This window comes from Rousettus aegyptiacus, unplaced genomic scaffold, assembly GCF_014176215.1.
Source record: "Rousettus aegyptiacus isolate mRouAeg1 unplaced genomic scaffold, mRouAeg1.p scaffold_m13_p_10, whole genome shotgun sequence".
Taxonomy (NCBI): domain Eukaryota; kingdom Metazoa; phylum Chordata; class Mammalia; order Chiroptera; family Pteropodidae; genus Rousettus; species Rousettus aegyptiacus.
The window spans coordinates 91,788,802-91,813,348 of record NW_023416285.1 but is presented as its reverse complement, the minus strand read 5'-3'; the positions used below and the strand labels follow the sequence as shown (position 1 = coordinate 91,813,348).

The 24,547-nt window shown below is 48.3% G+C and overlaps 1 protein-coding gene across 10 annotated transcripts in view; it reads right to left on the bottom strand.

Moving 5' to 3' along the window:
- FRMD4A (FERM domain containing 4A) overlaps positions 1–24,547 on the bottom strand; it is a 522,413-nt gene that overhangs the window by 161,179 nt on the left and 336,687 nt on the right. For all 10 annotated transcript variants that reach the window (XM_036227032.1, XM_036227030.1, XM_036227019.1 and 7 more), the window contains one exon: positions 9,365–9,430. In XM_036227032.1, coding sequence (XP_036082925.1) covers positions 9,365–9,430 — 66 coding nt within the window. The remainder of the gene's footprint in view (positions 1–9,364; positions 9,431–24,547) is intronic.

The window sequence follows — 24,547 nt, the reverse complement described above, 5'->3', positions numbered from 1 at the left end:
AGCATTTCAAAGACGGCTTATATAATTAAAACTTGATTTGCATTTACCTGCTGAGGAACGTGTTTGTTTGCATACAGTAAAGGATGTGGCTATTTTCTATCATCTGGTTTCTTTCTAGAATAGTGACTTCTAAGTCCTGAGGTGACTGCTGAGGCCCCTCAGGTGAATCCCTGGTGGAGGTGGGGGACCAGCCGGAGAGGTTCAGACCCCCTCCATTCATAGACCGGACAAAGGATTCTGCAAGTCAAAAAGAGTTGGGGAACCAGTGATCTAAACGGTAACAGAAGGGTTGCATGGTGGCTTCTGTCCATCGTCACGGATACAGTTCCCTGAATTTGTGAGGCTCAGGACCCCAGTTCTGCCAGGCCGAGGGTGGCAGCTGTGATACTATGGGGTACGCCCAGAGAGGAGGCCGTCAGGGGCGAAACCACCTTCGCCGTTTAACGCTCTGCTCTTATGAGCAGGGCAGGGTCACGTCACGGACGGGTACCAGAGACCAGACAGCGACGGAAGGCTCTGAGCCGAGGTACGCCGCAAAGCAGCCGCGAAGCCCCCTGCGTCGTACAGGACACGCTGGGGTGTCCGGAGCGTGCGAGGAGGCTGCCGCAGGGCTGCAAGCCAACAGGGCAGCGGCACTGAGCGTGCTGATGAGGTGGAGGACAGCTCCGCGGTGGCAAACACCTGCACACGGGAGAAGGCGGGAGCGGAGGGGAAAGGTCGTTTCCTTAAGCGGGGGAAAAACTGGCAAGACTTGAGGAGGGGGATGGGGTTGACGGATAAGTCTGGGTCCTGACGCTCACCTTCAAAGCAGCTCCAGGAAAAAGTCGCCCTGGGTTTCACGAGGAGTGAGGAGCCATGGGTTTGAGGTGGGTGTGCAGAGTTGGACCTGCCACCTCCGTGGTCACTCACGCACACCTAGCAGGTGGCCGAGGTGTGGGACAGGGGCTTTGGCACGATCTGGAAATCTTCTGAGTTGCTTTAATAGCTAAGTTGTTAGTTCTGTGCTAGGCAAGCAAGGAAACAGGGAAGCAGAGAGAGTCAGGGCTATGGGGAAGGCCCACGGCATGGAAGAGTCGGGAAAAACATAGAGCAGCTGAGATGTCCCCAGACCTTTCGATTCTTTCCTCCTGCACCTCTGATACTTGTTTCTCAGGAGAGGAACTTCCTCCCTCTCTCCCTCCCTCCCATTCCTTCCGATGGATGCAGCAAGCAGCAGCAGAGGCTGCCAGGTGAGTAGATAGACCCCAAATCCTCCTGCGCCCCCTCATAACGAGGAAGAAGAGGGAACAGCTGGTACAACTGCACAGAGAAGGGGGGTGCAGTGAGAACGGGCAGCCCGCCAGAGGGACAAGAAGAACACTCGCCCCGGATCTGTGAGAAGTCGGTCGTACAAAAAAGCCCGAATAGTCATTTATCACCTCTAGACCTGACCTCTTGCCACCCAGGGAGGACACTGAGCTCTGCCTAGGACCGTGGTCGACGGACAATAGACATTTACCAAATGAGCAAGTGTTTGAATCGAGTAATACGCCGAAAATCAATCTGTGAGTTATGGATAAAATAAGCAAACACACGAACTCTCAGGGCCCCACGCCACCGGCCTTTCCAGGCGGCCGGTTTTTGCCGTTTCTACTCCCTTCTCAGGGGCGTGTGGTTTGTGCGTGCCTTTCCCCCTGTTGAACTGCGCTGTGTGTGTTAAGCTTGTTCTGATCTCGCCCCCCCCCCCAACTCTCTTATGGAACTTTCCTGAGCGGGGAGACAAGAATAAGGATCCCCGAGTTCACCGGCCCCTCCTGAGGCCCTGCAGGTTCTCCGGCTGAGCCGCCTCAGAGAATACGTGGAAACATTTCGCGAAGGGATGGAAGAAAAGCACAGCTCGGCGGGAACACGGAGGCGAGAACGGAAGCATCGAGCCCCCTCTCTGGAGGGGTCACTCCCGGGCGGCGAGGACGTGTGCACCGTCTCCCCCTCGCCTCGCGTCCAGCTTAAACCATGGGAAACGCCCTTTCGTTTGGACAAGGTCAGCCAAACGCTGGCCATTGCAAGAGGTTCCAACGAATCCATCTTAAGACTGGTTAAAAGGTAACACCAGGGAGAAAGGGCGCAGACATGGGGGTGGGGTGGGGGGTGGGGGTGCGGAAGGAGGGTGAGGTGGAGGAGGGGAGCAAAGATGGAGCTGTTGCTAAGCAACCAGAGGCTGAACCCAACAGCCCTGAGTGGGTCTCCTCTCCCCTCCCTCGGCCAGGCCGAGCTGTCTGGTCCTCGAGGTGGGGTGTGTGTGTGTGTGTGTGTGTGTGTGTGTGTGTGTGTGTGTTTGTGTGTGTGTGTGTGTGCTGGTAGGGGTCCTGGATGACAGCTGATAGCATCAATCTGCTGTATCCACAGGGAGGCTGGAATCCTCTCTGGTTCCCACTCAACGCAGAGCTCGCCACCTTTCCCATCAAGGCCCTCGCTGGAGAAGGGAGATGGACAGGTAGGTACCTCTCTCCTCACCGAGGGGGAAACCCATCAGCTGCTTGTGCCACCCAAGGGTGTACTTCATGGGCCATTTCTGACTCCTCCAAGCCACTAAATGAACTTGTGATTACATGTAGAGCTGCCGTCACGTTATGTCTCTAATCTATACCCTAACATCTATTTGCTTCATCATGTGCCTTTCAAATATTAAATATTCTCAGCGACCCCCAGGGGTTGAAAAGACATCTGTCTGGCTCATTGATGGGAGTGCCTGGCTTTGCAGCAAGAAAGCCTAATCAATGGTGATGGCGATCATGGCGAACTCCGAGGTCAGCCCAGAGCAGTGCTGCCTGATACCCTGGTGGCTCTTGTTTCAAAAAGCGGCCTGGGTGGCCTGGGAGGTCATAACGCCGAGGCCCTTGGTCCGTGCCCAGCTTCTGCACATGGCTTCCCACCCCCAGCTGACACGGGACCTCCTGGGGAATCCAGACCAGACAGGAGCAGATGGCAGACCTGGCTCACGCATCAGTGGGCAGCCAGGGGCAAACTGGACCACGCTTCTCAAACGAGAGGCTATGGTATCGACTTTGTGTGTATATATATATATATTTTTTTTTCTCTTGGCAACATGTGCTTCGTGGGGAATTCCTGGTTTACTCGGTAGGGAACAAGCCCTCGTATTTTCACAGAGGAACATAATAAACCACAGAAGTAGCTGAGGATGGGTGTGAGGGTGGGTGTGTGCACACGTGCAGAGAATCTGGTTCTGTGCACTTACTCTGTGTAGCATGATTAGCGTTCCAGGTTTTAAAAAAAGTCATATATGGTTTTTGTTTTTTTTTTTTAAGCCCATTCTAGGTCATAACATTTACTTTGCCTTCAGTGCCACTTTCTAGGGACCCGCATTTGCTTACCCTGTAAGACGCAGTATCCCCAGCACCCTCGTCAGACAAAGTGATGAGGAGGCCACGAGGACTTAATCTGCTGGTTTAACCTTCTGCCACACCTGACACCCTCGGGCTTGTACACGAAGTGAAAGTCCTTCGTCATCACGTGTCAAACGTTTAAATCTTGGAAACTGAGTTCGAGGAAATGGAATGACTTGGGTCAGCCCGCTGTCAGCCCTCGACCTGAGATGAGGTTCAAAGCCTTTTATTTCAGTCGCTTTCAATGCTGGTGAAAGGGGCCAACGCAGCAGCCACGTTACAGGTGAACTATGATATCATGTCTCGTGTTTTTGCTGTGTATACTTTTTATGGTGCAGTGAAGAGAGACTACAGGATACAACGTAATAAGACCCATGTTCAAGCTGTATGTACTACTATGTGGCCTCAAAGAAGTTATTTTACCTTTCTGAATGTGTTTCCTTATTTGAGAGAGCATCTACTGTACACAGTTAATATGAATAAATCAGATATGCTCCACAGAAACTCCATAAAGAACTGGAAAACCCAGTCATTACTGTGGAGAACATCCCGCATCACATCTGGGTAATCCTGAACAATTCTATGTTCGTAACTTTTTCTCTTGTTTAAATTATCCCCTCTCTACCCTTGAGAGACAGCTGTTCAACAGAAATTTAAGTGAGCCGAAAATGTGAGCTCGATACAAAATTCGAAAAATTTTAGTAGCCATGCTAAACAAGGAAAAAGAGATAGATGAGCTTAATTTTAAATGTATTTTTTTTCTTTAACCTAATACACCCCAAATATTATCATTTCGACAAGGGATCGTCACTATAAAAATCGGTAGTAAGACACTTTACATTTTTTTTTTCTCCCACATGAAATCTTCAAAATGGTGTGTATTTCACACCGACGTCGCACCTCTACCTGGACCGGCCACATGTCAAGTGCTCCCCCACACTCGCTACACACGCAGCGTGAACTCCTTCCTGATGTTTCTGTCCCGCGATTCGGGACACCGTGCCTCATCCCACAAAACACTGACTAGCTGAAGTTGGCTCCACTTCTCAGAGCCACGGGACACTTGGTTCCTCTGCTTTAACAGAAGTGGACTGGCAGAACCGTGCTGCCCACGGCCACTGAGAGAGGTGGTCAGAGGCGAGAGACACAGTCATCCTCAGACACGGCCTCACGCTGCTGGACAGCCGCCTGAACAACATAAGAAGTGGGGTCTGACGAATTTGAAAAGACGTATGTACCCCTATACTCCCTGCAGCATTATTCACGGTAGCCAAAATATGGAAGGAGTCTCGGTGTCTACCACCAGACAAATGGATAAAGAAGATATGGTACATATACACCATGGAATATTACTTGGCCATAACAAAGAATAAAACCTTGTCATTTGTGACAACATGGATAGACCTAGAGGGTACTATGTTACATGAAATAAGTCAGACAGAGAAAGACAAAGATCGTATGACTTCACTTATATGTAGAATCTAAAAAAAAAAGAATAATAAATGAACAAACAAAACAGAAACAGACTCACAGGGAGAACACACTGCTAGTCGCCAGATAGGAGAGGGGTTGGGGGATGGGTGGAAAAGGCGAAGGGATTAAGAAGAATGGATTTCCAACGATAAAAACAGCCACTGAGAAATGAGGCACAGCATCGGGAACGTAGTCAGCAGCGCTGTGGTAACGATGCGTGCTGTCAGAGGGGTGCGAGGCGCATCGGGGTGATCACTTCACGAGGAATATAAATGCTTCGTCACTGTGTTGGACACCCGAAACTAATACAATGTGATATGTCAAACGTAACCGGAAAATACGTTTTAAAAAGCGGGGTCCGCCGTGGCAGGGGAGAAGAGGACTCTGATTTGCAAAGCTCTGTCGTCGAAAGGAAGGCCCTCTGCCGGCACAGCAGACCACCTGCTCATCTCGAGCGCTGGGCGAAGCCATGAGATGGGCATCTCTGGGGGCAGAAGGTTCGCATCTGTTTCTCTTGTCCCAGCCTGTCCTGTAGGGCAGGAGACCACACAGGATCGTGGGCCTCAGGAAACCCCAACAAGTAAGGGCCACACCTCAGCCACTCCTATCTCGTGACCATCTATTCTATTTTTAAGACACCAAGAGAAAGAGCCCAGAACCTAATTGCTCTCTGTCTTATATTATTCTTTCTAAGGCAAAACCATGTTTCCCTTTCTCTGCTTGCAAAATGCTCCCCCTAAACATGCATTCGGATCAGAAAAAGAAGTGAAGAACGTCATTTTAAAGGGATCACCGTATGAAGACGAGATTGGAGAAATTTAACACGAAATACGCAAGGCATCCTCTCCGCTGGCTGTGGACGCCTCAGGAAGCGGCCGCCGGGGAGGCGTACGTGACGGCGGCCTCTTACTTAGATGCTTTTTTGAGTCCATTTCTAATAGGTTGAAACAATTTTGGAAAACAGAGCCAAAGACATTGTGTCTGGGTTGGACAGGACGGTGAGTCGGCTGGACAACCTGCCCCTCCACCTACGGATAAGGCTGGTTTCTTCCTGAATGTCCATCCACATTGTCTCTCCAGCTGTCCTTAGGTGGAATTACGGATTTAAGGAGTGACATGGTAAGGTCCTGGGTGTCAGGGAACTAACTGCTTGTGGATTTAGGGATGAGCCTTTTGAATAGCAAACCCCAGTATGTGCATTCTTGACCTCCACCCTTTCCCTGCCCCCGTGTGGATCACGGAGGATTTCTATGGGGCGATCAGGGATTTGGAAGCACAGACTCCACTCAGTAATCCCACAGAAATCTGGGGAAAGCATGAAGTGTTGGGATTATGGCCATTCTGCTCTGCGACCCAGAGAAGGGAAATGCTACTAACACTAGTCACGTCTACACCACCGCAGAAAGTGATCTCGGGGGCTGGCTGGTTACCAGCCTCCCGTTGGGAAGCGATGGCTACCTGTTGATTCTGTCAGCTCGGTCTTCCACCACTGGTGAGGTGTAGCCTTTGATGCGTCTCTTACTCTCATGGCCGAAAAACCCAACCTCCCACCTCAGCCGGTAAGCTACTCACGAATGCTTGGCACTCGCCCTTGGGGAAGCCCGTGTGGCCCTCCACATTTCCTCCCAACCTGACTCTCCATCTTATACACCTTGTCAGGTAAACGTGGAAACGTTCACCCCGCCCACTGCCTCAACTCCAGATCAAAAGACCGTGAGAGGCAGTGCGTCCTCTAAGGCTCGTTACAAACCTTTTGAAACTGTTCTCGACAACAACGAAGCCTTCGGCAGCAGCGAACCTTACCACATTGTGAGCTTATGATATCTAAAAGAAGGGTAGGAAGTCAAAATGTTTTCTGCTATTCAAAACCTAGAGGTAGGTCTGACTGAGCTGGAGGGCAGGGACTCCCTTTAGAATGGATTCTGTCAAAAGAACATAATCTTGGACACCAGAACTCCGCAGAGGATAAAGAAAGGCCATATATTTAAGGTGGCTTTTGTTCAATAGCTTTAACCTTATTTCCCCGAGTTCTGCCCAAGCCCACTCTGCAATAAAGTAGAAAGTAGTTAAACCCATTCTTCCTTTCTTTCCTTTTTTTTTTTCTTTTTTTTTTTTTTTTTTTGGTGCTAAACTAAATCCCCTACGAAGCAATCATTCTGTAGCAAGAAGTCCTTTGGGGAAGTCATACCAGGGCGTCTGAGGATTCACCCACTCGTTTACTCAACAAGGAGTTATTTAGCGACATGTGTGCCAAGCATTGGTCTGCGTACTGAGGACACAGTGATTAAGACGCAGACTTAGCTCTCAATTTGTCGGCGGCTCTGGGATATGCAGCAAGTGAACAGGCAGTGACAGTGCGTGTGACGATGACTTGTGGCAGTGCTGTAAGAGGGAAACCACTGGGGGAGGGGAGGGAGGACAGCTAAAACCCAGACTTGGGAGGGGCGGAGGGCAGGGCAAAGGAACGCCTTGTGGGGAGGGGGAGAAAGCGTCTTCTGAACTGTGACCCGAAGACTTCACAGAAACCAGCGAGTACAGGGATGAGGATGGGAAAATGGTGTTCGAAGGAAGAGGGAGTAAAATGTAAAGCATGTTCTAAAAAGGGAAGAGAAGAATATGAACTCCTCTTCTTTGGCCTAATTCAACATTTTCCTGGTTGCGAAAGGCTTAGGACGGACGGCCTTTCCAAAACTCTGCCTGTCAGGAATTAAATATCTTTCCCGGGATTCAAGTCCATTTCAGATGCCTGCATTCATTCTTTCCCAGGGCAGGGTGGCCAAGAGACTCTACCTTCACTGTCACTTGAAGTCTCATTTCCTGTTGCAGATGGTGGCTGCTTGCTAAGCCTCCAAAGCTTCGACATTAAAAAGAAGCATTTAAGTCACACTGGACCATTCACCTGTGAACTCACACTGATTCTGAACAACTTAAAGTTCCAAGTGCTTTGTTAAAGCCCAAGATCCTGCTAACTGGAGAGATCGTGCACCCTCGATAGCTCCTCTCTACTGCCTTACGCCCCAAATCCGTACCACGAGTTGGACTCTCCATAAGACTGTAGGCCCTGGAATCTAGCCTAATAAGGACATGACCCAACGTGTGGGAGAATTCTACACACATGGATAAATTAGTCATAGCATTTTCCTGTCATAGTGGTAAAAACTGTAAAAACCAAAACAAACAAAAAACAAAGCCCTTGAATGTACTCAAATGGGTGAATGATTAGATAATAATGGCATATCCATTTCCGGGATTTATGCAGCCATTAACGGAGATGACAACTTACAATAACTTGGAAAAGGCGAGTGAATGACAATGTTAGGTAGAAAAATAAAATACAGCATTATATATACATTACGATCACAACCACGCAAGAAATACAAGTATGAAGAATGCTGGGGATTTGCTAAAATGAGAACAGTAGTTGAATTAGTGTGCTGTGATTATGAGTTCTTTCTTATAGTCTCTGTTTCCTACATTGCATTTATAATGCCTTTATAATTTAAATCCTATTAAAAATATTAACTCTTTAAGTTAGCAACCTGGAACATTTTGAAATCCAAGCAGCATGTACAAGGAAACACGAGGTGAGAGTATTTACATGCGAATTGTCCCAGGGAAGCTGTATGGATCCTCTCAGTGAATGGGGTGCTACTGCACTCTACTGATGAACTACCTGTAGCTTCTTCATGGCAGAACGTGACGGATGATACACAGCGCTGCCCGAAGGAACTTGAGAGACATGTGAGAATGTACAACAAATATGGTTATAAAAGTGGGAGTCGAACGACAGATTTGAAGTGAAAAGTTCTTTAAATCAAGTTTGGAACCTTCACCATGCTTTAGGGCTCAGGATCTAACAATGCTTTTTTTTTCCTTTTCCCAAGAGTAAGCCAAAAAGATCACGGTCTATAGGATTCCAATTGCACCTCTGACTGGTCTGACACCACTGTGTTCTTAGTTTGAGGAAAAATTCATTTCCTCTGTGTTGGTTTCTCCAGATGTCCAAAATGAGATGGCAGTGTTGACCCCAGGATGGGATAAAGGGGTTAGTCAGCTCTTATAGGCGAGAGAGGCCAAGAGATTGCTTCTCTTTCATCTTATCCATATGAAAACTTAATTCAAAAATAAGCTTCTAGACAACTAAATCAGGTTTAGTTGTAGCAAGAGTTATTTAGGTTATATTATAATTAACTTCTTCCAAGCAGAAAGAATAGCTAATGTCAGTTGTGGGATTTCCTTCTCTAGAGATTTGCAACAATAGGGTAGATGTATATTTGGCCTTGAATGCCTTAGGGGTGGTGTACAAAGAAACAGAACGAACAAAAATAGCAATCACGCACACACACACACACACACAAATACCGGGGTGTGTCCTAGTTCTCCTCTCACAGATTGTAACAGATTTGGATTTGAAAACAGTTTACTTTCTCCCCCATCCCTCAGCTGAGTCAAAGTCTGAACCACTAAGTCTCAGAAGAAACTCAGAAAGTTGGCCAAAAGTCATTTACCTGTACTAGGAGTTCCAGCTTCCTGTCATCAAGAAGATGTACTTGACATCGACGGCCCTCCGTCATCTGAGAAGAAAGAGAAAGATGGTCACTGAGAGTCCAGCAGCCTGACAAATGGTTAGAGGGTTCCCTGCAGTGGCCCCCACCAGGCTCGCTCCTCTGGACAACACCTCCCCTGGGAGTTGGTGCTGTGTAATGCCAAGAAGCGGCAAGACTGGTTCTCCCATTCACTCATTCATTCGTTTATTCAAAAACATTGATCAAGCACTTTCTACATGCTGGGGTGGACGGCGGCCCACAAGACAACGTCCCTGCCCTCCCTGCTCGCATCCTTACGAGAAGATGCGAAATAAATGAACAGATACATAGCGCAACGTCCAGTGGCGATACATGCCTCTCATGATTGTCATCCTTCCACTCAGTAACGTGATCGTCACGCAGGAGAGGCAGAGCTCAGTGTCCGCCCTCTGCGGCCCCTGGCATGTCCCGTTACTGATCATACGGGAGCAGAAGACCCCCCCCCCCTCTGGCAACTGCATTCGATGTCTGTGTAACGCTTCCCGTCTCCTCGTTTCCGACCCTAGTGCCCAGAGTGCCTTCACCTACGGCACAGGAAACCCGGAGACACGCGCTCACGGCCAAGCCTGACCCCCAACCCTGAGCCAACACCTCTGTGCAGTGTAATAGAAAAAGTCCCTCGACAGGCACCAGGAGACCAGGCTGAGTCTCGGCCCCACTGGTTCCTGGCTGTAGGACTCAGGACCAGCCTCTGTTCATCTCTGCACCCCGGCCTCACAGACAAAAATGAGTGGGTTGGGCTCAGTGGGTGCTGCTGAATATTTAATAACTGACTTTCTAGACAACAACAACAACAAAGCCATAACGTGCAGCATTTTCTGGAGCCCTGCCGTCACCCTCCAAGGGAATCCTCTGAAGAACAAGGCTTCTCATAGGCGCTGGCCACCACGCTCACCAAAACCTATCTTGCTGCACTCCAAATACCTTCGCCACGTCTGATTTCTGGCGACCGTCTTGACAACACTGGGTGCTGTCAACAGACCAATAACCTGAAGAGTAGATGACGGTGACATGTTTTGAGTATTCACCTCTTTTGTTTTTAACGTAATTTCTTTAACTCTATACAATTTAATTTTAATGATGGGTTTAATAACGCTAATACATTAATGACGAGTATGAACTGGCTCCAACGCTGTAGTGTAAAAGGTTAAGGATATAAACACGTACTTGAGTGACTTATTCACCTTCTTACAGGTCTTATAGAAGCAGAGGAAAATTGGTCTCTGAAAGACATTACTGTATCAAATAAAGTTTTAATCATAGTAATGTGAGGTGGTGTATCATTCTCTTAAAATATTTTGAGGCATGCCAAGTGTGACGTGACACTTAGTTCATACCCACGTCTAAGTTTCCCCTGAGGACCTTGTTTTCATCTGGAACATAAAACTCTCATTATGTTCATCTAACCTTATCTGCTCAGCACGGGAAGGAAGAAACATGCATCGATATGATCGGTTAAGATCTACCCAAGGTCTCCCAAGTTCGCTCTTCTCTGCCACGAAGCCCCACGGCTAAGTCCTGCGGAATTTATAAGCATGCTCCCTATTTCCATAGGGAGTTTACAAGCTGCCTCCTTTTTGGAAGGCAATAGGCTGCTGAAAAAAGTCAGCCCAGAAACGTGAGTCTAAACAGAAACTCAGCTTTGAATCATCATGTGTTTGAACAAACGACTTTCTTTGGCCAGCACAGCCAAAACAAAAGAGGGCCCATTTGTTGTTCTGGACTAAATAAAGTAAGATGGGACCAGCCTATTGTCAGTTCAGAAAGGGTGACCATTTGGGGTGTATCCAGAGAAAGAGTGGACATCTGTAGCTTTGTCTGCCTTGCCAAGCCTACTAAAATTTCCTTTTGAATACTAACAATTGTAAAATAATACGGCTTTCCTTGTTTTCTTTTTCAGCTGTTCAGGCACAATCGGAGTGCTGGCATCACCCTCAAAGGAAATCCTTTTGGAGAACAAGGCTTCTCGTAGATGTCGGCTAGCTGGCTACCACGCCAGCCATAAATTCTGTCACTACAATACAACGGTATACCAGGCAGAGGCCTGCCAAGCATGCTGTGATTCTAAACAATGCACAGAAAAGTGTTAGCTTGAAAGTGAGGTGTCTACTCCACTTACCCAACTTTGCTGTTAAGATACACACGGAATCACAAAAGCCACGCAGAAACGTGGAAATGCATTTATGACACTAGCTTCAGTGAGCACAGCAGAGTATGAAATGGTATGTGTCCTAAAAAGGCAGCCGATAAAAATCGCCATGCACGCGGACAGGAATTAGGAGCTACGCCTATGGGTGGCTCTCCCCACCCCACCCAGATATTACTTAATGTTGTTCGGTTTTGTTTTTTCAGTTAAAAAACTGTAAGAAAGAAACCTTGTCTAGAAAAATGAATGTCAGTGTTCGAGATCAACCACAGGAAATGCAGCCTGCGAGGCTTCTTTCTCAGCCAATTCGTCTTAGACTGTCTGTATTTTTAACGTATCAAATCTAATTAATTAATTTACGAATGAGAATAATGATTGTCACAGAGGTCAGAAATCCCAAGACTGAAAGTCTGACACGTTCCCTCCCTGCAGATGGAATTACTAGGAAGCCAAGTGTGACCGGAAGTGGCTCAGGGAACACAGAATCTCAATTTTTTTTTTAAAAATAAATCTCCATATTTGAGAGCACCTGTCCACAGCAGCCTGACTTACTCCTGAAGGTGGAAGGCACTACCGTCCAGATGTGGCAGGGGGTTCCCGTCCTCAAGGTTTTACTAGAAAATGACTAATTTGCAATGACAACCCCCCAAATGGTGATTTTAGGGTGCTTTATATAGAAAGGCACAGGGTACGAAGGTTCATCATGTCACAATATACTTTATCAAGAATATTTTCTCTTCAAATTCGAAACTAAGTAAAATCCATGATAATACGATTATCATCCCTCTCTCTCTCTCTCTCTCTATCCCTACCCCTCTCCCTCCCTCCCTCTCTCCCACTTCTTGGATGTCCTCTTTCTACTTTTTACTACCCTTTGTCAAATGATTTATATACTATGGTATATGTGTGCAGAGGAAGAAATAACCCTAGTTCCACCGTTTTCAGCATTTTCATAGAAATCGAATGCAGTTGTGCGAATGACTGACTCCAGGGTAACAGATCCTGAACTTAAAAAAAAAAAAAGTGGTTTTTAAAAATGAAAAGCTAAAAAATATTGAATTAACACATTATATTTATGGTACCATTATGTTTCCTGATGCTAATTTGTACTGAAACTGTGATCACTAAGACACCGGGGGTGGGCATGGGAAGGAAAGCGGCCAAGAGCTAAATATTTTTCAGGCTTTTACCGCGTGCCTACTAGGTCACGGCCCTGTGCATAGTAAGTTACTGAGCTGTGATTCATTTTCGTTTCAGAGCAATATCTTTATGAGACAATAAAATAAGAAATATTCAAGACTCGCTAGGATTGTGTAAAAGGAAGAACGAATGTTTCCCAAGCACGCTTTATTTAGGAAAATTATCCGTGCTTCCCTGAAGAGCCTGAAATCCTATCCTTTAAAACTTTATCATAGAATAGAAAATTCGGATTTCAAAGGCATCCCAGGCGCGGCCCGAACACAGAACACAGAGGCTTGCCATCCAGCACGCCCTCCCTAAGCGCGGTCCACGAAGGCGGGGACATGGGAAGCATCCGGATGTCTGACAGCAGCACCTCGCCATCTGCCCTTTGACCCAGGCCAGTTTATGGCTCAGGAGGAAATTCCAGAGACATGACTTCAACTTCCCATTGCGGCTCATTGTGGCGGCTTCTGCTCTCAACACGGCCCCGTCCCTTCCCGCCGCGGCGGTGGCTCCCACGTCGCCCGGGGCTAGCTGGCCATCGACAGAGCTGACGTGAGATGCTGGAGCTGGCCTGGGAAGGGAGGTTCGGGAGCGTGAGCGCACGCCGCGTGGGACAATGCTGATGCACACGGCGAGAGCCACCGGGCCACAGCGCACGGCACTGACGGAGGAGAGGGAGGCCTCTTGCTCAGCCGGGGCCCTGCCCGTGTGCCCCGCTAGGTTCAGGTGTTCTTCTCACACACACACCGTCCACAGCACAGGCGTCCACGCAGTTACATCCTTTACAGGAGGCTGAGTGTGGTCTAAGCCCCAATGAAACAAAACCCGCCAAGAAGCAGCAAGAACCTGCATCCCAGACCGACATCCCACAGTCCTCTTGGAGGCCAGGAAAGAAGAGCGAAAGCACCTGGCCTCTGTCACATGGTGTTTTGGCCCCCACACCCTACTGACAGCGCTTTGTGTGGAATGAAGACGCTTTGTCCAAAGGAAAAGGCAAATAGCTCAACTTTTTTTTTTTTTGGTTCTGATGACTATACCTGGAATTTTTATAGTACAAAAGGAGATCTGATGGGCAGTTTAGATGGGGACCACAGACTCAAGGAAAACGGTTTTTAAAAGTCCACAAAACAACAACAACAAAATGATAAGGCTGACTCTACGCATCTCAAAGAATAGCGTTTGTATGATATGGAGACTTTAAAAGTAAACATTTGATCACGTAGTGAAGATAAGGTTGAATGAGAACGTGAAGATTGAGGTGCCCAAGGAACACAAAGTGTGGACACGAAAATCCCAAAGGATACTAGATTTTAGCATTATATATACAATGTGTCAGCGACAGGGTGTATCATGTACACTCCCTCGCAGACTTATAGGGACAGAGGTGAAAAATGGAAGCCCAGGTTTAAAACGAGAAAGTCAAGGACAATGGAAGAGCCTTTAAAGATACATTCAAAGCAAGGAGATCAAGGAAAGGAGTGTTTTCATTGTTGGGAGCCAACGGATTTTTATTAAAAGATGAACCACTGAACTACTCTGTTTTGTTTCAATCTTCTCAAACTGGAAGGGAAATGGTAGGACTAACTCTAAAAGAATATAAACCAAGTGCATCTCCTTCCCCCAAATAAATTCCAGGTGGTTCACAAAGTTAAATATTAAAAATAGATAGGCAATTATTAAGAAGTCTTTCTAAGCGTAGAAGAGATGAGACAAAAGGAAAAAATATATAAATATTTGACATTAAAAAATATTTTTTTAATAAAAGTAATCCCGCTCAGCAAAGTACCATAAACAAAAAGAAAAAAAAATGCAAATTTGGAGGGAAGATTACAACTCAAAGGAGGGGTTAATACCTCAAAGATAAAATTTTTCATTAGCAGGTCATTACAAATTAGTTAGAAGACTACTAATGCCCTACAAGAAATAAACAAAACTAAAGTGTAAATGGATAAAAAGTTTGTATCTTTTGACTTAGCAACTTCTCTTTTAGAAAAGAGAGCCATCTAGCTCTCGCGTAATCTAGAGTGGAATCTAGAAATCTCTCATAATGAAATAAGAGAAATGCGGTAAAGGATTACATGTAATAGTGGCCACTGGAGTGTGTGTTCATTCCACAAGTGTTTATGGTCCATCTATTAGGTTTCAGGCATCTTATGAGACATAGGATGGGCATGATTTTGTCCCCAAACTTAAGGAGCGTCTATGTCCCGGAAAGAACTACCCACATTAACAGGCTCTCACAGTGTATTCCGCGTGACAAGGGGGTGGGAGTAATATGCTATGGGGCTGGTGGGGACCCTAACTCACTGGGGAACTGGGAGTGGCACCCGCAGCAAGGAACGTCTAGGATCCTCATGCAAAGAAGGCCTGGAGTGGGAGGGAACGCGGCGTGCTCTGGAAACGTGAGGTGTGCGGCAGAGCCGGCGTGGAGTGGTGGCTGTCTGAGGAGCAGCGAGGGGTCCTGCTGAGAGACCGCCCCACGTGCGGTGAAGGGAGCAGCCGCGTACCCCGCGGTCTGAGGGTGGCCGAATCACTCGTGAAACAGGGAGCGGCCGCCGAACGCTGCTCTCGCATGAATTTACTCCTAACCGATGCAAAAACAAGCAGAGCCTACGAAGATACACAAAGCGCTTGGAAACCCGTGAAGAGCTACCGAAACATAAGCCATCTTTCTCGACATCTGTATGACCCCCAGCGATTTGTGACCAGACCCAGAAAGCGTGCCAGAAAGCTGGCAAAGACGTTTAAGACGGTAGCTTCGAAAATTTTTAAATTGGGATCATGCTGTTTGTAGCTTTGTGTCCTATGCTCAGTTCGCAGGACCGAGCAAAGTGCCCTGATTAATGGAATTAAGAGGCCTCCTATACTCTGCTATGGATAAGCCATTTCTGGAAATCTGTGTTCAATTCCGGGCACCATATTTCACAGAGAAAACAAGAATAAAATGGAGCAATGCCGAAGAGGAGGAACCAGACTGGGCAAAGATGTGGAAGCCCCATCTTCTCGGGACTGATGGAAAAACCGCCCACCAGCCTAAACAGCAGAGACTCTAGTGGCAGGGGGACCCTGCCGTCTGCTCTCCATGCCGACACACTTTTATGAGTGAAAAGGGAACCGTTACCGATTCCACGAAGACAGCAGGTGTAAACGGAACTGTCCTGGGCACGCCTGGGCGTGGGGACTTGCCAATTTGACATTTTAATGCTCAGGTGATGATGAAATTCGACCATTCAATGAGAAGGGAGAGAAGAACGTTGCCATGATGGGCAGAAATGGAATCGGTGAGTGGACATTCCAGAAGACGCATCTAGATTCAACAGGATCGCGTTGGCTCATCATTCCTGCCGGTGATCAGGACGGGGCCAGAAGGCTGTTAGCCAGGGCGGTGGTACCCTGCACCCTGGGGGAAGCTGGGACAGACCCACTCTCTCCAAGGTATGAACCATGCATACGTGCGCACACCTACAGACGAGAATCCTAAGGAAACACATTCATTCTAATGACTCACATATTTACTTACAATGCTTTCGTTACGATATCACGTGTGGTTTCATGCGGCGAAAGGTCACGTGATCCCCTTACTGCTTCAGAAATTTTTTTTAAAAAAATCGCACTACAGACTGGTAGGCACAAACAGATTCTACTTTTTCCTGACAACTTCCTTCGTATAAACGTGCGATCACATGTCTTCTCTTTAACACGCGATGCTGTGTGAAGTGGGTCACCTGTGCCTGTTGCCAGGTTAGTATTCACGTACCTGGTAACAGAGAACCTCCACAACGTTCTCTTGGTACCACGAATTTGCCTCTTGGGGTCCAACATCTAATTCAATCTGCCATTTTAAATTAAAATTTTAAAAAAGTTTTGCTTACGTTGTCATCGGTGGGATGAGACAACATGACAACTGTGGGTCTCATCCAGCAACAGGGTGTCACACTTTCATTGCAAATATTTTGTTGACATTACAATGGTATTACATGTGATTGAAACAGAATGGTATGACTATCATAATAGGCACCCTATTTTCGCATAAATTAATAAATATATATTCAAATAACAGACATCCTTATCCATCACTGCAAGGGCGATTCTGAGATATGGGTATGACACAACTTCATTTGCATTCCGTGGGGTGTGCGCTAACAGACCCCCAAGTCCAGGCTCAGGGACACACACGTTCTCTGTAGTTTCTATTATCCCCGTGACCACAGGGTGAATGGGCAGAGCTGACCAATGGGGGCTGGAGCGTCTTGTCACAGAGGCGAGAGTTCGGGGAGGGTTTTACTCCCTGGCAAACAATCCTCGTGTGCGTCACTACGGCCAAGCTCTCCATCACCCCTGAGGTTGCAGGGGGGGCGGGGAGGGGGAGCAGAGAAGCGTATTCTGGACCACCGGCAAGCGACTAGAATTCCATCCTTACTCTCTGGTGACTTTTGAAGCATAGCGGGAGAATGGCCACCTAAAAAAGCAGGGTGGCCCTCTGGGACACCTGCTCTCACAGAAGCAGCACAGGACACGAAGCAGCCACACACATCCTATGTGCCTGGGTCCAGCGCCTGGCTGCTAAGCCGTCTGGGTTTGGGCAGGGAACACTGTGGCCCAACAGTGGACTCTTGTGAGACTCATGCTTAAATCGGCCCAAATTTCTAGTGACAGCACAGCTGAGCAGATCCGAGGAACATGGGTACCCCCTATGGGGTGGTCCCTGCTCCAGTTCTTACCCCTCCCCTACCCAGCACCCCAATAAAAGGTACAGGGAGAGCTTGGGAGCCTGCAGTAGGCAGACGTTTGCACAGCTCCCTTTGACATGTGTATGGAGCCAGCCTCCTGCATGTTTACACAACCAAGTTCTCTGGAAAGGAGGCTGCTGGAGCCTCACTGGCAGGGACCTCTCCTGCCTGCAGGAGGCGTGCCGGCAGCTCCCTCCCTCCACTCGTCTTGTCTGAGGTCTCAACACTGACAGCTGCTCCAGAACCAGCCCATACTCCTGTGGGGACCCTGCTCCTGGGGCTCCTGATTCTGCTGCCCCAGCTTCATGCACAGGACACGTTTCCAGAGCTGATGCACCTGCTCCCCCAAAACGTTTAAAGATGGGGGTGGAGTATGAAGCTGGGAGAGTAAAAGAAATGGAGAGGGGTGGGAAGAGGGAAGGAGAAGACTCTGAAACCAAATGAGGGTTCCCCTGCCTTCACCCCCTTCTCGGTAGTGGAAACGCTGTCACGGGAAATCATGCAGTCCCTTTGAAAGCAATGGCCATCACAAATGAGAGATCTAAGGACACCCAAGGTGCATGTCCTTAGCAAGCTGTAAAAGTCATAAATAGGTTACTTTCTATCTATTAGTCAAACAAAAAATTCTAATCGGACACAGAACAGTTTCTCAAAGCCTTCAGCAGGAAGAAACGCATAGTGAAAAAGGGTGAACCTGAGCCCAGCATTCGAGTTATTTTCACTGAAAGAAGGGACGAGGGGTGGATACGTTTTTGCCTGAATCTTAACGGATTAACAGACAGCAGGGTTCCTGAGCTTTCCTCTTTCCTGATTGAACCAGTATGCTGGTGTCCAAGGGTTTACACGTGTCATTCCAAACCCTCTGGTGACCAAACTTGAGAGTATTTCCAGCATACGCTTCGGAAAAGACCTGGAAATAAGTTTGTGATTAGATCGCTGTATCGAGAAAGCCAAACTTTTAAATCAGAACAATATATGAGGCAGGGATAGTAATGAACATTTCATATCTTTCACAGTGTCTGGCATGGAGCTTTAAACATAAAAGAGCCTCAGCAGATATGACTGATTGAAAGTATGGAGTTACAATTCTTGATTGCCGGATGGTTTCGCGGGTGCAGACGCAGGTTAAAATGCAACAAACTGTACACTTTAAACATGCGCAGGTTACTGTATGTCAGGGATACAATGTATATCAATAAATCCACAGAGACATTCCTTTTACAGAACCAAAAAAGACAGAGCATCATGGTGGTGTGAAGAGCTCAGCAGGGGCCACGGCACATCTCAACAACGCCCTCCACGGGCTGAGGTGCTTACGGGGGACGTGCTCAGGACCGGGTCATGGAGGCTTCATCCGCTCCACGTGGCTGAGGCCCACGCTGGACCTCTGCTCCGACGTGCGCCTCTCCCAGGCTTGGGTAGGGCTGTGCACAAACTGCCCGTTCAGCATCTCCATCCGGATGTGCATACGGCATCTCACACTCTGACTTCTCTTCCCCCCCACGCCGCCTCCACCCACGGCTTTCCCCTCTCAGGTGACAGCAACTTTCCATCCCCAAATTCTGGACTTCCCGCCTCATCTCACGTCCTCTCTCAACCCACCAGAAAATCTCGTTAGTTCTCTCTTAACGTACCCAGGCCCTGAACACTTTTCATCACCCTCGCCTCGTCACGTTCTGGATTCTTACGACAGCCACCCAAGTGGTGTCCCTGCGGTCACCTCCGTCACCTTGAAGTCCCATCCCCGCCCAGCATAGCCCGAGTGGGAGCCGGGTGTGCCCCAGATGCACACTCCCCGACCACCCTGCCCGGACTGTCCTCCAGAAACACACAGCTTGCCCCATCACGCCCTCCAAAGCCTTCCTCACATTTCACCTCCTCATGACAGCCCCTCTGACTCCTGTGTTTAAAACGGCAACTTCGCCCCACTTCGCACCCTCTGCTTTATTTTTCTTCATAGCAATTACTACCCTCTCGCACAGGATGTAATTTACTTACGTATGATGTTTATCGCCTGCCTCGTCCTCTTAGAATGCAAGCCCCCCAAGGGCAAGAATTTTTCTGTTTTGTTCGCTGACACATTCCTGAGACACAGGGGCACATCAGCAAGTGTGCCGACTGACTGACTGAATGATTTCTGAATGAATCAATCAATCAACAATGGTGGTACTCAGATACTTCCTGCCATTTTGCAGCTGGGGTTTGCAAGGCTCACCCTCACGCGAAGAACAGGTGGGCTGCACGATCCTTAGTCTCTTCTCTCTGGCACAGGAACATGCAGAGAGAGAGAGAGAGAAGTCTGGGCTAAAAGGCAGAGCGAGGAGGGCGGGTAAGGACACCAGGCATGGGCAGGCAAAAAAAATTATTCTAGCTATCGGCAAACAAAGAAATGAGAAGCCACAACATGTGACAGATCTTCACTCCTTTATATTTTTAGCACCCACCAAATGAGAGGCATCCTGTGAGGTGCTGTGGTGTCAAAGATAAATAGGGCACGGTCCTTCCCGCAGAAAGCTACAGGGAAGGGACAGGCACACGGGTCACTCCAATTTCCAAGATCAAACAAGAAGAGCGATCTGGAGAGAATGCTTTGGGAGAATAAAAGAGGAAGACTCATGCCCTGCGGAGGGACAGGCGAAGGTCGCGTTGGAGGTGGAATCAAGAAGTAAGCAGGGGTGTCCCACAGAGAAGGGACTGGAGGAGCCTCTCGATCTGAAGGATGAGCATTTGCAAGAGGCCGACATCCAGGAAAGGTCAAAGGTGCTTGGAGAAGGGCAAGGGTGTATGTGTATGTGTATGCACATACAACAGACTGAATGTTTGTGTCTCCCTCAAAATCCATATGTCGAAACCTAACAGCCAATGTGATGGTGTTAGGAGGAGGTGCGGCCTTGGGGTGGGGCTCTCATGAGTAGGATTAGTGCCCTTACAGAAGGGACCCCCCCCAGGGAGACCCCTCACCCCTTCTGCCACAGCGAGAAGGCGCCGTCTATCAACCGGGAAGCAGGCTCTCACCTTGGACTCCCCAGCCTCCAGAAATGTGAGAAATAAAATTCTGCTGTGTATGAGCTGCCCGGTCTGGGGCATTCTGGTGTAGCAGCCTGAATGGGCTGAGGCAGTGTGTGGTTCACGTCAGAGGAGACAAGCAGCTGCCAGGCTGCGACGGGCCTTTTAGTCCATGTCGGAGGCTGTGGTTCACAGGGAATGAAGGTGGGAGGGGGCCAAGGAGTGGTGGAAAGCTGGTGTGCGCGCGTGTGTGTGTGTGTGTGTGTGTGCGCGCGCACGCGCACGTGCGAGATTGAGACAGAGGTGGTAAAGGGGTACGTCGTGATGATTTTCGAACAACCCAGGAAAGAAGGACGAGGCCCTGAACTGTGCTGGTGGCAGTGGGGACCTCACCCCAAAAGGATCTGGGAAGTAAACACAGGAACGAGGTGTTAGAGAAACGGATTGTACAAGGCCGGGAGAACTGAATGCTAGGAACACAGCAAAGAGGGCGTGAGGCAGACGTGGTGAGTCACTTATCACAGGACAATGATTTTTAAGGCTTAGGAGGAAGAGGGATGGGAGTAATCAAAAAACCACGCCTAGAACTAGTAACAGGGAAGGGAGGCTCAGGAGAGCGTCTGCTCGCCCTGGGGTGCCCTCGGAGTGAGGGTCCCTTGGGGGACTGGATGTGGGGAAAATGAGTAAATAGCCAAACAAAGCCGCAGCCATTTCGAAGCCAGTGTGACGGGCGACCTCCCGCAGATAGGGGCTGGTGAAGGAGGGTGAAATAAGGCTGGCTTCATCCCCGACTTCCGGTCACCAGGGGAAGCTGGGAATGCCAGTGTCCTCGCTCCCGCCGTTCCTAAGGACAAACGAGCGAGCATGCCCACATCCCGACTTTTCCCAATGTCCCATCAAAAACCAACAGCCACCGGCAGTGGGTCTGAAATTCTGCCATCGGGTTTTATCAGTTCCCTAGGAGTGAGATCAATTCTACTGCCAAGAAGAAAAGAAGAATCTAGCTACATAAGAAACAAAGAACTGTGGTTTTGGATGTTCTTCTCTGAGTACTTAGATATAGTTCCAAGTTGGAAGCTACAGAGCTCTGTATCTAAATAGCACAAAATCTCCACTGACTAAGTTACAATGTTCAGAAAAGGATGGCAGACAGACCCAGCTGCGGTGGGCAACAGAAACCATATTTTCCACAAGAAAGGAAGAAGGAACCACAAACGAATACCGGCTTATGATTTCTCCCTAAGATGACAGACACACTCCACCCTGTCAAGACAAACGATGCCCAAAAGCCATCCCTGAGCCTTCACCTAAAATACACCCGTTGTCCTGGATGTGGCCATGATGTTCTATAAATACTTTCCCTGCCTTCCTTCTTGTTTAATGCTCTGATCCTGATGCCTGTGTGTGCCCGTTTAATCCAACTCTGGAGGATGAACCATCTATCAGCCTGATTCATTTTATTTAACACCTAGAAGGTTATTAAGTGCATAAATAATTTTTGATGAATATTATGCAAATCGGCACATTGACGTATCATGCTACGAGGAAACTCTGCCAGGATTTTCGGAGCGGTCAGGGGGTGGGTGCGATAAGAAAAACTCTCACAAGCATCCAGTACATTCAGGGTCTAGGCTTATTTCTGCCATTAACTCTCTGCACTAATCACTCAGGTAAAATGTAAAGAAGAAAATAGTTGAAAATCTTCCTACTTCCTACGACAATTTCCAACTCGGAAAGAGCTAAATAAAGGTCCTTCACCCGCAGCACTGTTTTCTCTTTGTAAAATTCATTTCGGCATATTGTAGGTGAGGTGGTACCACACTGATGTCAGGGACTGCCGTGGCAACTGACCTTACACCCCACGTGTCCCAAACCCCCTGCAGTTAGTGCTGCTGGCCTCCCAGTGACATGAGTAAGCCAGATGCCCAGGGCGAAATACAAAGACAGAAATTCTCATTCTAAAAGAGTCTCCCATATTTTTCTATGGTAGGTGCTTCACAGACATGGCCCTTCTGAATGTCACATGTAAGAAAACTGGGGCTCAGAGAAAGTCGCTAATTCACCCGAGGCCTCGTAGCTAGTCAGGGGCAGAGCCAGAAACCAGAGTGCGGCTCGACAGACAGCTCCACCGTCCTGCCACACCAGGCCGCCTGGCACCCGACTCGTCAGGAGGGAGGGACTCTCGTCTTGGCACTGCGACCAAGACCCTGGCGAGGTCCCTGAACATCTGTGAGCATCTCCTCATTTGCAAAAATGATCTATATACCCCCACCTTTCCTTCCTGAGACTCCATCCATCTGAAATGATCGACCTCACCGATAACCCCCAAACCTCATCTGTGCACGATTTGTGGACCGCACCGCACATCTGGTGTGACTTCAGCCCTCGCTCCTCTGCAGTACTTGAGGTCTCTGCTCTTCTGCCAAGACCTGCAGGCTACATCTGTGCTACTGGTCACTCTGTAGTTACTGTTACAAAACACTCAACCATCCCAATAAAAGGGGATTGAGAAGGCAGAACACTGCCCTCCTTTGTGTGCGGCTCCAATCCGATTCTTGTCCTCGCTCTCCTCCCCTCCCCTCTTTTGCACTCTCTCTCTCTTCCTCTCTCTCTCTCTCTGAGAAAGAAATATCCACTATTTATTGGGGATCACCAACGGGGGCAGAGCAATGGGCAAGCCAGCAATGCACCCCCCGACTCAGTTCGTGGGTGCATCACCTAACTCCAGATGGCTGCACGCTATTTGGTTTCCGAGTCTGAGTTTGTCACATCTATACTACTTGTTCGCAGGCGTGTGGTGAGAGCATAATTGTGCATTTTATGGTTATGAATGGCACAGCCTGGCAACTCTCCGATGATTATTTCCATCCGCTGTCAAGCATTATCAATCTAATTCCCCATTACACGCCATTTTTTTCATGCATCCCTCATCTGGCAAGGACAAAGAAAGGCAAAAGCCTTCAAGAAGAAGACTCATCACCAGACGCAGGCTGAATCTGATGGAAACTGTGGAGTTACAGTCTTCAAGTTGGAGGGGGTTGCTTTGGGCCAACGCGAAGCGCATCTTACTGTTAAAAGGTTCAGTACTGGTGTTAGTACCGAGACTTCTGGCCCCGAAGTTGGCGAGGTATCACTAACCGCGGAAAAAGCGCCATACCACAGTATGGACTGGGACAAGATTGGACACAGGTGGGCCTCACAGGTGACATTTCACTTTAAGCCGCTGGGATTTCCAGGCTTCTAAAGACTTCTAAATACTTCAGTGTTGGAATGCGGTAGGGGACGTTCACTCAGGGCTTTCCTTATTCAAACAGGATCTACTGAGCACAGGGAGAACAGAAAGTATACAGTAACCACAGACTGGCAGATAACTGCTCCCCAGACAGGAACACCACGGTGCACGTGACTGGAGGCGGTCTGGGGAGACAGGTTCGAGTGTTCTTCACTGTGGCTAGCCTCTTCTTGCGATGCATCAGGAAATAATCGGAGTTTCCACTTTAAAACAAAAAAGCAGAACCCACCAGACAGAGAGATCTGGCTTCGTAACCAGCTCTACCCTACAGGCTGCGTCTCTGAATTGGAGTTAGCTCTGTGTGAACACCTGCAGAGGGGGTTACCTGTACAGTTTAAGCAGAGGCTACTGGCTCTTAAGTTTTTGGTAGTAAAAGGCCACTGAACTGAACCAGACCCCCTCACAGTCCTTCCAACAATTATGGCCTTTATTTTTAGCACTGATTTCCATCTTCAAAGAGAAGAGCACTTCTCTTTTGGGGGGAAATACCTCATTTCCAGTGATATAATTAAGAACTGAACACACACACACACACACACACACTCAGAATCCAAAAGAAGCATGACTGTAACTCACTGAACAGTAGAAACGGCTCTGATCATCTTCTGAGGAAGGCATAAAGATCATTTTAGGATGACGATACCTGGGGTGGAACCGGCTGCCTCTAATGTAAGGGTGTGTCTCAATTATTCCTTGTAAGAGAAAGACTGCTGATCTCCCGGGACAGAGGAAGGGTGGCAGCTGAC